The 16,708-nt window shown below is 36.9% G+C and overlaps 1 protein-coding gene across 2 annotated transcripts in view; it reads right to left on the bottom strand.

Moving 5' to 3' along the window:
* Nucleotides 1–16,708, bottom strand: part of SCFD1 (sec1 family domain containing 1) — a 54,947-nt gene that overhangs the window by 21,442 nt on the left and 16,797 nt on the right. For both annotated transcript variants that reach the window (XM_037394394.1, XM_037394393.1), the window contains exons 10-15: nt 16,203–16,302; nt 12,704–12,843; nt 11,558–11,648; nt 11,128–11,201; nt 8,741–8,822; nt 1,381–1,477 (exon numbers count right to left, since the gene is read on the bottom strand). In XM_037394394.1, the coding sequence (XP_037250291.1) occupies nt 1,381–1,477; nt 8,741–8,822; nt 11,128–11,201; nt 11,558–11,648; nt 12,704–12,843; nt 16,203–16,302 (584 nt within the window). The remainder of the gene's footprint in view (nt 1–1,380; nt 1,478–8,740; nt 8,823–11,127; nt 11,202–11,557; nt 11,649–12,703; nt 12,844–16,202; nt 16,303–16,708) is intronic.

Below are 16,708 nucleotides of genomic sequence, written 5' to 3'. Positions count from 1 at the left end.
ATTTCTGTTTCCATATCTAAGTTCATGCAAACATAAAAGCTGAAATAGTACAGGAACAGTTAATTCTGAACATGGAAAAGGACTAGTTTGTACTGATGCTTAAGAAAAGCAGAGATTACACATATTCTTATTAGCTTCATATTAACAATTAATGTCTGTACCGAAATACAGACTGATGCACGACTGATTTTCTGAAAGTGTTTCTAGACTTGATCCAATATAAGATCAGTAAAAGTTTAGTTCAGATTTCTACCAGCTGTGTACTATTTCCTCTACTGCCTTTTGATTCTATACCACAGACACTAATCAAAGATTTTTTTTAAAAGTCAGCAGATTTATATATACTCTTTCTATAAATATGAATCATTACACAAACTCCAAGCAGACATTACGCCCAGTATGTAGCTACAAGACTACACATTAAACATGCAGTAAGGAAACATTTTCTTAAAGAACATACTGGAAAAAGAGCAGGAACCCTGGGTCTCTAAACACTCAAGGTTTGCCAATATACTTGCCAATATACAGACAGGCCATTAAGTTTTACAGTGTTGCTCTGCAGGTTATTTTGTTCTAGCCAACTGGTATGAGAACATACTGAAATTGGTCAGAGGGTTGTGACACACTTCGGGTTGTGAGAGGTTGAAACAAGAGTTGATGTTATGATACTATGAAAAGTTCAGAACCCGTTCTAGTCTCAACCTTTTACAGACAGACCTAGTGACTCCTGCTAATAGCACATCTTGAGTATCACCCAGTGTATAAAGCTTTGTTATGTGTGAACCATGTGTGAAACAGAAGCTGGGAAGCATTGCTCTCAGACAATGAAAACAGACATGCCACAGCTGGGTTAACGCACGCAAAACTTCAGGTGAGTCTCAGTGGACCGGCCAATTTATGTCTTGTTTCCCTTCACCTCCTCCCATCCATCTTTTTCCTCACACAGGCAAAAGCTACCTACAGTAAAACACTTTGATCTAACCAAATTCTACAAAATGCCCTTTCTCGTTCTGTTTGTGAGGTACGTATGTGCTGTAAAACATGCAGCAGGATTTTAAAGAATCAGTACTGTTCAGACCACACGACTCCATGCTGTACTAATACTGGAGAAGCACAAAAGTTAAAATCCTTTGACCTTCAGAAACAAGGAGTTAGGAAAGGATTTTAGTGGGGCTGCAGAAGTTGCCAATATTTTGGCTGTTACCCAACTGACGTACCAAGCTCTCTAGACTGCTACTAAAAATCAATTCAAAGTCATTTTCTTTGCAAGTCTTGCACAGGTTGCACATAAGCTCTTCATCAATCCTGACGTCCCAACAGGTACAGGTTTATTGTACACCTTAACAAATTTCATACTAAGTTCAGATTTACAGTACTTACCATCTGGGTCAGAAATCATGTCCAGAAGAGATTTATCCAGAGTGGATTTGCTCATTATTTTTTCCTCATATTCAAAATACACATCCAGCTTTCGACTCTGTTAAAAGAGTAAGTGTTAGCGTTAACATCTTAACACTGTGAAAGAATATTTATTTCCTCTTTAGAAAGGTGTATATAGTTTTAGTTATCAAGATTGCTTGTAAAGCTTTATTTTAAAATAAAATCGGTAAAAATAACTAATGCTTGCATTGTAATATGTTTTCATTAACTCTCAGAAAATTGGCACTTATGCAATTCTCGTACTAAAAGTGAAAACACAAGTTAAGCAAGGGTTGTCTGACATGCAAATATTAAACTGCAAGAGGAGCTCTGTTTTCAACTATGGTTTTGCCACAGCTGAAAACTACATGCCATCGTACTTAGTGTTATGCTGTTATAGGAAAAAATAATGGTCAAGTGAATATTATGTCAAATTTAAGCTGAGCCTCAAGCCTCAGTCAACAAGGAATTACTCAATGCAAATAAATGTGGGAAATCCCTAAATATCTTAAGGCATCATCCCAGAGAAAAGGTGGCAACTGCCAGCTTGGTCTGGTACCGAAGTAACTACCTCAGATCAAAGGCTTGCAATAATTCATTCACAGTAAAGATGGAGGACTTCATAATTAGATTATCTTGCTAACTCTGGAAAAGAAGTCTCTCATTATACAATGACACATGTAGATCAAGTTGTGAAAATCCTTTTTTTAGGGAGGATGGCACAGCAATAGCACAAAATTAATGAGGAAAAAGCTTTATGGAAGATACCACATGGCCAGGCCACTAATGACTGCACTGCCATACAACTGCACAAACAGCCAAGCTTTGCACTGCTCAACCACCATATGATGAACTTACCATCTGCAGACAGAAAAATGCATTCCAAAACTTATTTTAAAAATTCCCGTTACATCACAGAGCATTATTTGTGTTTGAAGATTACAATATAGCATCACAACAATGTTACAAGTACACAGCTTACAAAACCTTGATGTCTGGTAACTAACTACACCCTGGTGTTCAGACACATTCAGCTATGTATTGGCTCAAAGAGACCGGCAGAGTGGATCACCATCTCATTGCCTTGGAAGTGTTACAGCTCCACACCATGCCCACTGGGAGACTGAAATGATGTTGCCAGAGTGAGGCAAGAGTCACGGGTGCTTTTCTTTGGTTAAGAGATTAAGGAAATTTTGCCTGATAATGCCAAGACAGGCAAAACTGCTATAGCACCTTCTCACCCACTGCAGTGGTTGTTGTAATGACAGCAACATAAACACTTTAGAAGTATGGTTTTCACATCTTTTTGAATTCTACTAAAATTATTCTTAAAATCACAAATAAGGAAATGGAATTTAAAAAAAGTTATTTCACCACCTCCCCCCAAAAAAGGAAGAAAAAAAGAGGTGGGGGAGGCATTTCTCTAGCCTAAGTACATTTCACCTTTTGACTATTTTAAGTTAATCAAAAAAGAGCTGGAGATGAGAATACAAAATAAGGGGTAAGTCACAAGAATATTTTAATTCTGAAAGCCTTTGCCAATCAGCTTATGATGCAGATAGCTACAAACCAGTTATATTTCTCATTCATCATCTACTAAACTCATTGAGAAGAGCTGTCACTTGCAGACCAGCAATTTAATTTACAGCCTTTGTGGAAGCTTGTAATTACAGCTTATAAAGTAAATTACCATGAAGAGTGCTCAAAGAATGACCATTCACTACTTTTAGGCGCAGAAGAATGTCTTCTGTTTTTTGTCATAGTGACAATAACTACATATAAAGTGAATGAAGTGACAAAAAAAACAACAAAAAAAAGAGCTAGAGTGTCTTTCAAGCTGTATTTACCTTGAACTCATGTTAAAAGAGTAGCCACAGACAAATTTTGGTAATTATGCTACCGTAAAACCTTGGATTAATCCTGTATTTAGCCAAAGTTAAAGTGATTATCAGTGGTTAATGAAGTCTGCATAGAACTGAACTACCAGCCTTTTTCCAAGTCCTTCAGATGCAATTTGGTATCTGGCATGTCAAGATACATTCTGTGACTTCAATTCCACAGCATCTTAGAGACTATTTGCGTTACAGTTTCCTTAAATTTAGAAAAACAAAATAATTGCAAAGAAGTGACTACAGTTTTTCTAGTCCTTCCAATACATTCACTTGCTTTCCGTGTTTTAACTGCATTTGTATCTCCTTCCATGGAGCTAAATTCAATGTTTTGAAGTTTAAAAAACTTTTCCCAGACAAAAGGCATCCACCAAACAAAGAATTGTCTTGAAGTGGAAACAATCTTATTAAGATAAATATACTACTGTTGAATTTGGCAATGCCCTTATTATCTTAGCTGGTGATCTACTTAAGACAAATTTATTCAGATGGCATGTAAAAATGTAAAACATACAAAAAAAATTCACTAATTCACTATATTTGTTTACAGACCGACTTTTAAATAAAATTATGTAATTCAAACATGAGAGACTTTTATTTGTATGTCAACTTACTTGGAGCACAAACTAAATTCTTCTCAACCTTGTGCAACTTTGTGACTGTTTGACTAAGACTGTCAAACAAAGCAGAATAACCGCAGCAAAGAAAACTCACCGGCTGCGTGTTTGCTATAACATTAATGGTACATGCACACCCACTCTCTTGAAAAATTTTGCACAATTACTTTTGAAATGTGAGCTTAGCACTCTTTGGGGGAACACAAAAAACCCCAAACTGAAAATCCTAAAACTTCAGGTCCTTTATTTCTATCCGCAATAGAGACATCAGAGCTAAGCAGCAATATAGCAGCAATATAAAATTATTGAGACTTTTTTTTGATGCAACAAAAGCACTAACTAAAGAGATGGATCAATGTGGTGAGTCTATTCAGATGCTCCTTCACTAGATAACTAAGAGAGGTTACTAGGGAAGATGCTAATTAGGGCAGTATTTTTGTTATGCTGGTTTGCTAGGGATTAGAAGGACACCTAAACAAATTTAATATGGATTACTGAATAGCCTTAAACACTACTAGTTACCTTTTGACAGATTTCCCAGATATGCCACATCAATGAGACAGTTACTTCCCGAAGAGCCAACTTGTCTAAGAAGTGCTGATAAGAAGCAGATGTCCCCTTTAATTTAAGTGCAATTTTGCTCACTCAATGGCAAACTCACAGACATGCCAAGAGGAAAAGCTGGGAACAGGAGCTAAAGAGTCCTGTAGGTTCAATAAAAAAAAAAAAAAAAAAGACAGCAAAGAAGAGGTTCTTATGGGTGCCAAACTGGCAAGCAAGGTGAAGAAAAATAATAAAAAACCAATAATAAAATGAAGATGCATTTACATTTACAGTTACTCCTTTTCTGCCTCCTGCTCTTGATTTCTGATGTCTCCTGACATCTTGTTTCACACCAACCTCATTCAGGAGACCTTTCTGGCTGCCAAATCAGGGACAGGATCAGTGTTGCAGTCAAAGTGCTACACTTGAGGTTGCTTTATCTTTTCTTTTTTTTTGTCTTTTTCTTTTTTTTGTTTCGTTAAATATTTGTGAAAGCTTTCAACTTAGCACCTTTAGAAACAGCCTGTTCATAAGCCAAAATTTATTTTATAGATAAGTGCATGGGACTCTCTCCCTAAGCGCTGTACTCCAAAAAGAACAGAAAATTCCTTCTTTTTTAAGCAGAGAAGTGAAAGCAAGACCCAATGAAATCTCTTACAGGGCCATTTTTGTAAGGCCTTGTGGGAGGCTCTCCTACCCTCTTTAAGTACAATCGTTCTTCCTTTTAGAGAGAGAAAGAGAACATACAGAAAGAAGAGACATTTTCTAAGAAATTAATGAGAGGAATCTCTCTGTAATCTCTCTGACGGAGAGCAACCAGAAATAACAGCCCCCAGAATGAGCGAGGTTGGTCAGGCAATTATACTGTGCTCCTACGAAAGAGGAAGAGAAACTCTGGGAGAAGGGTGAAAGTGGCAGCTGCAGCCGGTTCCCTTCGAGTGCACTGCACAGAACGATGCTGTGGAAAGGTCACTAACTGATCTCAGAAAAAGCCCGTTTACTGCAAAGTTACTCTATCAGTTCTGAACTACAGAAAAACAGCCTGGACCACTGTGACATATGTATTTCACAAATGCATACCAGACAAAAATGTGACCTCATTTAAAACAGAGTAGTTGAAATAATGGCATTCCTTTACAAAATATGATTTGATCGTTTGAAAGGCTACTGGCTAACCCAATAACGGGGTCATTCAAAGCATCAGGCCTTGAGATCAAGCAAAATTGGAGATACATGATAAAAAAATTATGCAGAAATAAAACCCCCAAGACTTAAACCAGAGGTCCTCAAACTTTTTAAACAGGGGGCCGGCGCGTGGATGCAGTGGCAGGCAGCCATCTGCGGCTGCTTGGTTTCCCCCCCCAGCCCCCGGTGGGGGGGATGTGTGTGTCTGTAAATACCGGGGGCCGGATTGAGGACCCTGGGGGGCCGTTTCTAGCCCGCGGGCCGTAGTTTGAGGACCCCTGACTTAAACCAAACAAGTGTAAGTAATCTAAGACAGATAATTCACATGAAACCCTGCCACTTAAATTCACATGCATAGAATTTTAGCGAGAGGTTATCTAAACTACCCCCTCTGCAACTAATAATTTTAGGAAAGTGTACATGTACACTTTTTCATGTGACAAGATTTAACATACTAGTAATCCTAGTATTCATATTAGAATAACATGCAAAGATAATAAGCATTACTTAACACTAAAGCAGCTAGAAAGATACCCATAAATCTACTCCTAAATCTGTTATCTGCTCGATACAGTCCTTCAGTCACCAGCTTCTTCAGAGAAAAAAACATCAATGCAACACAAGGATGCATTTATTTAAGCACTGACAATAAATTCTTCATGGTTCAGCTTATGAAAAAAGCGATGCATTCTTTCCATTATTTTGCTAAACACCTAGATATGCCAGAAAACTGCCAGGACCACAAAGTATTTGATTAATTTCTGGTTTCCTGTTGCTGCGTCTTAGAAAATGATCCAAGTGAATGTGGAAAGCAGCTGTAAACTGAACACTAAAAGAAGACTACAAGAAAAATTATATTCTTAGTATATCTAAAGCAGGTCTTGTAGCATTCTTTGTGCTGATTCTCCTATATGTAGTGAAGAAAAATGCTCAAATACTTAATGTAGTAAAAACCCCATAATCGATAACGCAAACAGTCTTTTAAAATATGAATGTGCTTCCAGATTATTTTAAAAGTGAAAATATAGTAACCTGAAGAGGAGCATGGTGTCTCACTAGCTCATCATGACCTGAGCGCTTGCCAAAAAAATTCTCTTATCCTATTCTGCTTTAATTATTTAACTGTATACAAAACCTATTAACCACGGCCTCAAGGTGCCATGAGAATTTCTTTTAAAAGTACTGGCTGAGATACTGCCCTTTTTGAGAGTACTGGAGGGATCCACTGGGTAGTATGTCATCCTGCATGTTAAAATTCCACAGCTCAAGACAGAAAGATACTTCTTGTACCACTGGAGAGTGAAAAGAGGGGAGAATATGGACAGGACAAAGCAGTCAGAAGAAACTTAACATTCATCCAGTGAAAAGGCTGTAGAGTGGCTAAATTCCAACAGAAAAAACCCCATGTGCTTCTCCATTAGTTTGAGTTTAAGGTAGTTTCCCAGCTATCCGGAGATGAAGGAAGTGCTGCCTTCAAAACGAAGAGATGGTAGAGATGCACGTATCATCGACATATTGAAGAAACCATACGTCCACTTGTCTCACAGCCTTCTCTGACAGCTACACCGTAAGAAGGTAAGGAGCCGGAGCACTCCGCAATACCAGAATTAAGAACCATTCATGGAGAAACAAGATCCCCACATGGTGGGAACTCCCTTAATAGCAGGCTCCCTGTCGGGGGAGAGAGCCTAAGGGCTAGCAGAGTGCTACAGCTGGGGGACCCTAAGGGAATTCCTTCCACCTCCAGGTAACAGAAAAGTGTGTCACTGTCACCCAGTGGACAATGACCAAGCATCTGACTCCTGTTCACGTCCAAAAGGACACTGGTGATCAAAACTGATGTTACTGCGATTCCAAATCTTCCTCTGAAACCTGACTTCTGTCCAACAATCAATACATAAAATACTACTGGTGTAGGCCTGCCATTACTTACCATCTCAGTACTTTTCTTAGAAAAGTGAATTTACAGACAAGGTATCAAACACAGTATCAACATTGTCAACTTCTATTTTTTTCCAACAGTATTAACATACTGCTTTTAAATTGCCAGGTATGAAAACTGGCGTGCCTAATACTGCAAAAGCACATAAACTAGCCTCTACAGTCATAAGCCAAACACAGAAACATGTTTACATTTCTTCCCCAATTTTATTAATATTTGAAATTAATATAATCATTAAAAATCAGAATTAATCTTTTGTCCATTTATAGTACTTAGTTTAAAAACATTCAGTAGCAGTAATAACTGAGGACAGATCTTAAGCACTTTACAAATGTTAAAGTTAGCTTCAAAACACTTCACCTTAAATAAGCTATAAATAGCACAGGGTAAAATTTCTAACTACTGATTTGCAGTGAGACTTGGTGATTGAATCACTTTCAAAAACAGAAGTTCAGTGTTTCTGAAAGCCTCATCTATAATTTCTGTTCTCATACTGTGAAAACAGATCCATCTTCCAAGTTATTCTAGTCGTAACCATGGTCTTTACTTGATACTGAAACCATCTGCAAGTTCTCTTGATACAAGAGCAGCAGACTTAAACAGAAAAGATGACAAACATCCTTCTGAAGTGCTTAAATGATGCACAAGACATCTAACACAGACCCTGCTGGAAAGACCAGTTTAGTAACTTGCATCATTATCGCCACACCTCTGGGTATTATTTTTATTGGTGAACAGTACACAGTACCCTTCTGATAAACACATACAGAACAGAAAATTTCTTAGACTTAAGTCATAACTTGCTATGACACATTTGTAAATGAAACACTTCAATCATAAACTTATTTTAGAAAGACTTCAACCCACAATAAAGGTTGTGGCCATCATTTTTTAAAAAAAAAAAAAAAAAAGAGGGTATACTATTAAATTCTGAGAAGAAAAAAACTGCTCTGTTTACTTCACTTTCCATGCAGAGGTATTCAAAATTCATTCCTTCCCACCCTAAGTAACGTTATATAGTGGTTTCTGTAAAAGGCAGCACAACTGAGAAGGCTCACTTTCTCATCTTACTTCACCTGCTCAAATGTATTTCTCCAAGTAAGGAGCACTCCTAACAGAAAATTGAAGCTGGAGAGCACTCATACCTTTATGTGCTCCAGAACGGCTGTTGCAACATTTGTATGAAGATCAATGAGCCTCTTCTTTTCCAGAAGTTCTGGAAGAGAGCTGAAGAGATTAAATACAAACTAACCTGCTGAGTTGCACTGTTAGTTGAATTCTGTATTGTGTACAGTCGGTACAAAAAAATGTATAGAATCATAGAACAGTTGGGGTTCGAAGGGACCTTTAAAGATTATTAAACTAAAAAAATTACAGAACACAGTAGGACTGGAACTAAAAATCATGAAGTATAGATGTAATGATTCTCAGAACAGAAGGACATTATCCACATGTAATAAAACCAGGTTTTTACCTTGCCTAGCAAAAGCCAGATAATGTGGGTAATTTAATATTCCTATTGAAACCTTATGATCAACAACAGGTATATGCCCTGCTTACCTGAACAAATAATCTACTAGAATTACGGCTTATATACTCAACATTTAGTTAATCTTTGATACATATAAAAGTGTCAATATCTGTCAAATACTAGTATCTGTCAAGTAATATCAATTAATTTCAAATAATTAAGAAATTATATTAAATAATAATAATATTTGTCAATCACACACAACTTCTGCACATGCTGGAATTTGTCACAGGCGCTTCTGCACAGAACATGGCTATGCAGGCTTCGTGACAAAAGAAATCTTTTGTTCAATGGCAAACTGAATGGTTAATTTTACTTTGTCGAAAAATTGTTACTTAAAGCGTTGTGATCTACTGATCAGCAGTGATTTTCACTCATCGCACCTGGGCATCACATGTATAAAAGACTGCTCAGGATCTATACACCTTCACATCCAAAAGCACCCAGACAGGCAAGTGTCTTAGTTTAATAATAAGCGGATGAGAAGGCACTTGATGACACTGACGGCATGTCCTGAAGAACCATCAAATTAAAGTAACCACACTTTCTTTCCTCCTTTAAGCAATTATAAAATCAATGTTACATACGGTGATTGGCCATTAATGACCTTACAGCTGCAAGGTGATTAGTTCTGCCTTTGTAAAGGGCTGCATTTAATAAAAAGAAGGAAAAAAAGACAGGATATCCCCTACATTCAAGTCTCTTTTTTAATTACTAATACATATTCCAAAGTTTTCTAGAAATTGTAAAGCCCAAGACCTAAGCTAGGCTTTGCTGTTTTGTTGTTTTATCATCTGCTAGCAGGAAGAAGATACCCTTCAGATGACGGACAACAAAACAGCAAAGCACACTTTAATTTTTCCAACAGAAACATGCCTGAATGGAGGTTCTCAATGGTATTTGGTCTTCTTGGCATAATCATAAGGATTAGAACCGAAACATGGCAATAGGAGTGTTTACCGTGTTACATTATTTTCTGAAGGGCAATAAAATTTTCCTTGATAATGCCAGATTACAGAAAACTTACATAGAGGTTAATGGAATAGTAAAACTTCAGAATCTTTACTTATATGATTTTTTTTTCTTGCTATCACTTTAAAGCTTTTGATCCTTTTCACTTTCATACCTTGCTGCCTTGACCTGAAAACCAGCATCCTGAGAAGTACAAAACTTTAAAACCTTATAAGATGGAGCTTGGAAACACCTGCTCACTTTTTTGAAATGGTCTGATCCATCCCAAATCCTTTGTAACTCCAATAAAATTCTAACCAGGGCATAGCATACAAAATGTTTGAAACTCACAAAGAGACAGCTAACTAATGCAGGCACATGCTGGATTTCACAGGACACTGCGCCTATCACCCCATTTATCCTCAGAATAATTTTTGTTCCTTCTTCCGACTGGGGTCTTAGCGAAAGGCAGCGAATTGAACATCTCCCTTCTCCAAGGCATCGGTGGAATGAAAAACAGATTTACAATGAGGAACAAGTCTAGATCTCAGACTTCCCGTGTCATCCGTGGCGGCTAAGTCTCCAAAAGCAGGAGAGTTCTTAATGACAATAATCTTGCCAACAGATGTTACAGTAAATATGTTAATCAAAATGTAATTAATTACACACTGTGCAAAGCAACAGGTCCTTCAAGAAGTGGATTTCACTAGCAATCTTTTTAACAAAGGAATGCAGAAGTAGGCAGTTGTTTTTTTCTGGTGAAAAAGCGTAAGCAAATCTATGATGCACTTATTCAGATTTGCTGAGAAAACACTCCAAAGCCGTGTGTACAGGGCTCATACACATGCTGTGGAAGTCACATCTGTTAAGTATTTGTCTAGGACATTGCATTGCATTTTACCAGAATTATTTATAAAACATTTACACTCTATTATTGAACTAAGTAGCCTACTTTTAAAGTTATTTATTTCAAACAATATTAAAAGTGAAATGACAGAAAGAATTAGAAATGGTTCCCAGTTAAACAATAATGCATTATTGATTCCTTACCTGACAGCTGAAGTTAGCTTAGCTGTATTATCAGAAAGCATACTTATTGCTCCTTCATCCTCCCCTTCTATACCCTGGGTTTTGAGGAAGGGTTTGGAAAGAGGAATAACAATAGTCATAATAAATATGAAGATCTCACATGCAAATACAGTCAGCACATTTAGGACCTATTTTCTCAGAACGGTATTAATGTCTGGATTGTGTTTTACAGTTAAGATGGGAGTTATATAAATGTAACACCAATAAATGCAAGAAATTGAACCTTCTCATGAAATATGGTACTTCTAGTTCTACTTTTAAGATTGTACTATGCCTAAAATACAGCATGAGCTGATAATTTTTTTTTTCTGGAGGGGTGACAGAGTGGGCTAAGCATCTCCACAAGTCCTATTACACTTTACATAAAGCAGATACAGGTGATAAAACTTACCATGATACTTTTAAGTCTTTTGACTTCATCTTCTTGGGCTCTGTAGGATTCCAGTTCTTGCTGAACAGACTCAGCCACCTCTGGAAAAGGACTAATGCAATACTCCGCATTAGGCTCAGTTAAATCAACAAACTGAAACACTAGAACCAGACAGGCTGCATGATCAAGATGATCATGAAAACGTTTTCAGAAATATCAATACACAAATCATGCAGCAGTATCAAATCAGTGAAAATAATGACATCTTGCTATAGGTTTACTTGAACTTTCTAAGACAGATTCACTGCTTTCAATATTTGTATATAATTTTGATAAGAACAGTTTTGTGCTCTTGTAACAAAAAGCTAACACACAATTAATAAGGACACCGAATACTGACAATGATCATTCCTTATGTGGTGGGTAGACTCTGGCTGGACAGCAGGTGTCCACCAAAGCTGCTCGATCACTCCCCTCCTCAGCAGGACAGGGGGTGGAGAAAATAAGATGGAGAAAAAAAAAAACCAAACCTAAACTCATGGGTCAAAATAAAGGCAATTTAATAAAGCAAAAAGCAAAGGTTGCACATGAAAGCAAAGCAAAGCAAAAGATTTTATTCTCTACTTCCCATTAGCAAGCAATATCCAGCCACTTCCTGGGAAGCAGGGTGTCAGTATGCATAGCACTTGCTCCAGAAAACGAACGTTGTGAAAAAAACCCAAATGCCCCTCCCGCCTCCTCCCTTCTCTTAGCTTTTATTGCTGAGCAGGCATCATATGGTATGGAATATCCCCTTGGTCAGGTTGGGTCAGCTGTCCTGGCTATGTCCCCTCCCAAGATCTTGCCCACCCCCAGCCTACTGGTGATGGAGGTGGCGGGGGGGATGTTGGAGAGCCAGCCGGGATGCTGTGCGAGCGCTGCCCAGCAGCAGCCAAAGCACTGGTGTGTTATCACTAGCCTTCTAGCTGCCAATACAAGCACAGCGTTATGAGGGCTGCTGTGGGGAAAATTAACTCCACCTCAGCTAGACCCAATATACCTTAAAAAAACCAAACAAACTTCAAAAATATTTTCAAAGAATCTTAAAAATAGAACTACCACAATATGAAGAATACTTAGAATTTATATTGACTAAATTCATGTAAACTCTGTACCTACACAGCTTACCTGCCCTTATGCTTTTGCCAGAATTTATCAGATGTAGTTAAATCATAGGATTTCTTATTTTTTTTCTTAGGTCTAGCACCTGCTGGAGAACTTTCCGTTCCTGTTGATTCTTCCAAGTTAACTCTATTCAAATGGAAATCCTGCAAGAAGAGAAATCTTAAGTAAATATTTGACAGTTTTTCCTTATTTAATCATCTTTTATACTTAGCCAATTATCTTCTAGAATCATTTTCTAAAAAATATTATCATAGCTATTTATTAGAATTTCATAAGAGGGCAGGAATCAGTTTACTAACTAGGTAATAACAGCAACAATGTAACAACTCCAAAATCACTCACACTTACTGAAAAAGCATCAAACAAAGCAATAAAGGTCAAGCAAAGACATCTGGTCACCTCACATGCAAGCTATCTTCTGACACTGAACTCTGAACACTTTTTTTTGTACAGAAAATAAATTATTTAGCAATAACTGAGCTCTAACAACTGGCCAAAACTAAAAAGTATAAATGTTGCAGACAAAAACGGTCTCCAAGGCTGAATTTCACTTACAGAACTACAGCAAACGTGTCAAAGCCACAAAGAAGCTCATGGCATCAGCAACCGGAATATCCACTGTGAGGACTATTTAGCTACACCTTCACAGCTCTTTCTGTATTTTTTAAAACACTAGTAAAATAGTGAGTGCATGATAAAGCAACAGTTTGCAACAAAGCTGCTATTTCTCCATATAGCTTTTCTTCTTCCACAGATGCACGAACATAGACACTACATCTTTTTGCTAGATGACACAATATATCACCCACACTGCTCCCTGTATGTCTTCTGGTTCTTTCCCTCATTCTCTTTGCCAAGGACAGCTCTGTATTTCCTGCAGCATATATATGCCCTCTGGTTTGCCACAAAGATTAATAAGTACTCCACTTGCTGACTTTATTCCAACCTTTTTCAAGAACATTTAAAATTTCAAATGTGCTCTTTACTCGGCAAAAAATGACAAAGAGTAAAATCTTCAACAGAATTTGTCACAAATCTTCTAGAACAGATATTTTTTTCCAGAAATAAAACTCCACTGTATTATGTTAATTTATTATGTTAATTACAGTGCACAGAACTAGATCATTGTAAGTGAAATTGTGAAATAAATTTTTAAATGTTTCTAGTTATCCCTTGGCAGAGTTCACACTTAAAAAAAATACTATAAACGATCCATGCCAGAATAGAAACAAAATCAAGTAGCTACTCAAAGAAAGCACATGCAGTCAATGAGCACAAACCTCATCTTACAAGATGTGTTTAACATTTCCGTGAAAAGAGTATTTTTTAAGTACATATGTTCAATAAAAACTTAAAGAAAAAAAATAATTTGACTGTGAATTCAGCTGCAATTTTTAATGGAGATCTATGATTTGGCTCAGCTTAACTCACCAGTGACCTGAGTTTCCAAGTTAGTTTTGGCATTTACAAGGAATTTTACCAAAATGATTCTTTGAATGATTAGTGTTCCTCTTTTCACCTCCCCATTTTGTCTTTATAAGGCTTTATATCCGTGCTTCCCATTTTTCTGTGTCCACTCCTGAAAGGATTTTTATTCAGAAATGGGAATCTCTTCATACAAGCCTGTTTATGTGTAGAAACACCACAATTATAATCTAAATGGATGCAGCACACAACTCTGTGGTTGAGTTAACATTTAGCTCAATCCCCCACAGAATTCCTGAACTATTGTAATAGAGAGCTTAAATGAGAAAAAAATTATTTCAAAGTACAGTTTACATAATTGTCACCTCGGTAACACTTGCACAGTTACAATTTATGGCCTTTCAAAAGGCTACTGTGGTTATTTCATGAAATACTATGCTCAGTACATGAAGAACCTGGCACGCTTGCCTTTAGGGTGAATAACTTCACTGGTTTTGAAATTAAACTTTTGCCCTTGACGTGGAATCACAGGCCACTTGGTTACAATTTCACTAGACAAATTCATAATCCTATCACCTCAGTCAAAAACTAGGTGCAACATGCACCATTTAACAAGTTATTCCAGAGAAACTAGAGAAGTCTGACACAGTCCAGATAAATGTCCCACGATCCTCAAAGCATTCTTCTAGTGTTATTCTAATCCCCCTCCATGTTTGTTGCACTAGTCCTCAGCTTCCACTACCTTTTTGACCTGTGCATCTCGATGCACCGAAGCACCACCCCAAGACATGCCTGAAGCCACCCGACACTACCTTCTCTACCTGGTACCTGAGCAGGAGGCAACTACATAGAGCTTTGCGTGGATTTACTATCTAGTAAGCAGACATTTGCCGATTAAATGGCTGGTAGCTAACAAACCCAAAATAAGTGTAGACCTTGTGCAAAAGCATTTTACACCTGTAAAAACTCTAATTCGGGTTTTCATCCCCTACTCTTTCACTGATTTTTCAAAAGAAACCTGTAGCAATTCAGTACTTATATTTGCAAGTCTCTAGCCAGTTCAAGAGCTACTGGAGAAAACAGTGCAAACTGTGTTTTTTTCATATATACCTTTCCTAAAAGAATCAAGCCAAAAATTGTTTATTTGCAAAAAGCACCCTTAAGTTTAAGAAAAATGGATGAATTACATAAAGCAGAATTTAAAAGTGTCCTAAAACATCCCATTAATGTTAAAATACTTTCATGATAGCAATGCAAGTTTCTGACAACACTGTATGTATGACTATACAGTTCACAACCAGCTTTGTATAGAAACACATAGATGCATGTGCGTATTTTACATATTCCTCTAACAGTCTCCATAATAAAATCAAATTATTTTTCAAAGCTAGATATTGAAAGGATTTGCATGACTAACTCTACAGTATAAAAAAGCCTCCAGATAGTAATTCTTCTTACTTATATTATCTTTTATTATTTACTCTGTAACTATCTAGGAAACACATACATCTTCGGTAAATAGCATTTGTTTTCATTCAAGTACATTTCTACTACTGGTTTTATAAAATGAACTTGAGGAACTTGTTTAAGGCTACCCGAATTTCCCCAAAATTATTAAATCTATTGTAGAGTCCTCACAGCAGTCATATACTAGTTGGTATCTCTGTATTGAACACCTACACCACCTTGTGGAGAAAACCAGAAACTTATTTTCAGAAATTCAAACATAATAAAATCGGTTTAAAAACTCATTAAAAGCATTTATTTGCCAAAACTGAATTGCGCTTAATGGAGTTTAGCATTTACACAACATAAAAGATTCATGAACTACTGAAGAAAAAGCTGGGATTGCTGAATTACCAATCGTTTGATAATACGAAGATTTCAACTTTTTAATTATTCAAAAGTTATTGCTAAATAAACCTTCTTGAGAAAATCTTCCAAATTGCATTTTGTTAAACAACTTCCAAATAAAACAGACTAAACAGATTTTGGATTAAGAGAGAATCTGGTATTAAGTGTAATAACAAAGTGAGTGAAAAAATAATTTTGGTAACAAAATCTGATTTATTCTTACCAGAACATCATGCACTAAAGCTTGGTATGTCCAAGTATGATGTAGAGGAGTTGCTAAATCTATGTTTCTGTCAACAAGGACTAACAGGGGCCTTTGGAAGCTGAAAAGATGACACTGTATTAGTATTTCTTTAAACATGTTTAAAACACCCCAGTAACATCCTGAGTGGTATCAGCCAGCTTCTACATCATATTTCAAGTTAAAAGCCAAACTGCCTACTGCAGAGTTCCTCCAGCCTCCCCCAAAGCATCTGGGGCTGATCACTGCCAGAAATTCCATGAACCACTGTCCTACCCATGATAAAAAGATTATTTTATTTTGTACTAAGTGAAATTACCAATTAATAAATATTAAGATGAAGTCAAAACACTAAACAGTAACCAGCCTTTTAGGTATTAACTAGTATATCTTTGTTTGGATACACATTTGAGTTCCAAACAACTGTTTGAGTGGTTAATGTTCGACCTTAATCCCCAGTACAAACCTCAAATATAAGATCTCTCTTC

The sequence above is a fragment of the Falco rusticolus genome, chromosome 7 (genome assembly GCF_015220075.1).
Source record: "Falco rusticolus isolate bFalRus1 chromosome 7, bFalRus1.pri, whole genome shotgun sequence".
Taxonomy (NCBI): domain Eukaryota; kingdom Metazoa; phylum Chordata; class Aves; order Falconiformes; family Falconidae; genus Falco; species Falco rusticolus.
Note: the sequence above shows the minus strand (reverse complement) of the source record. Positions and strands in the feature narration are given on the sequence as shown.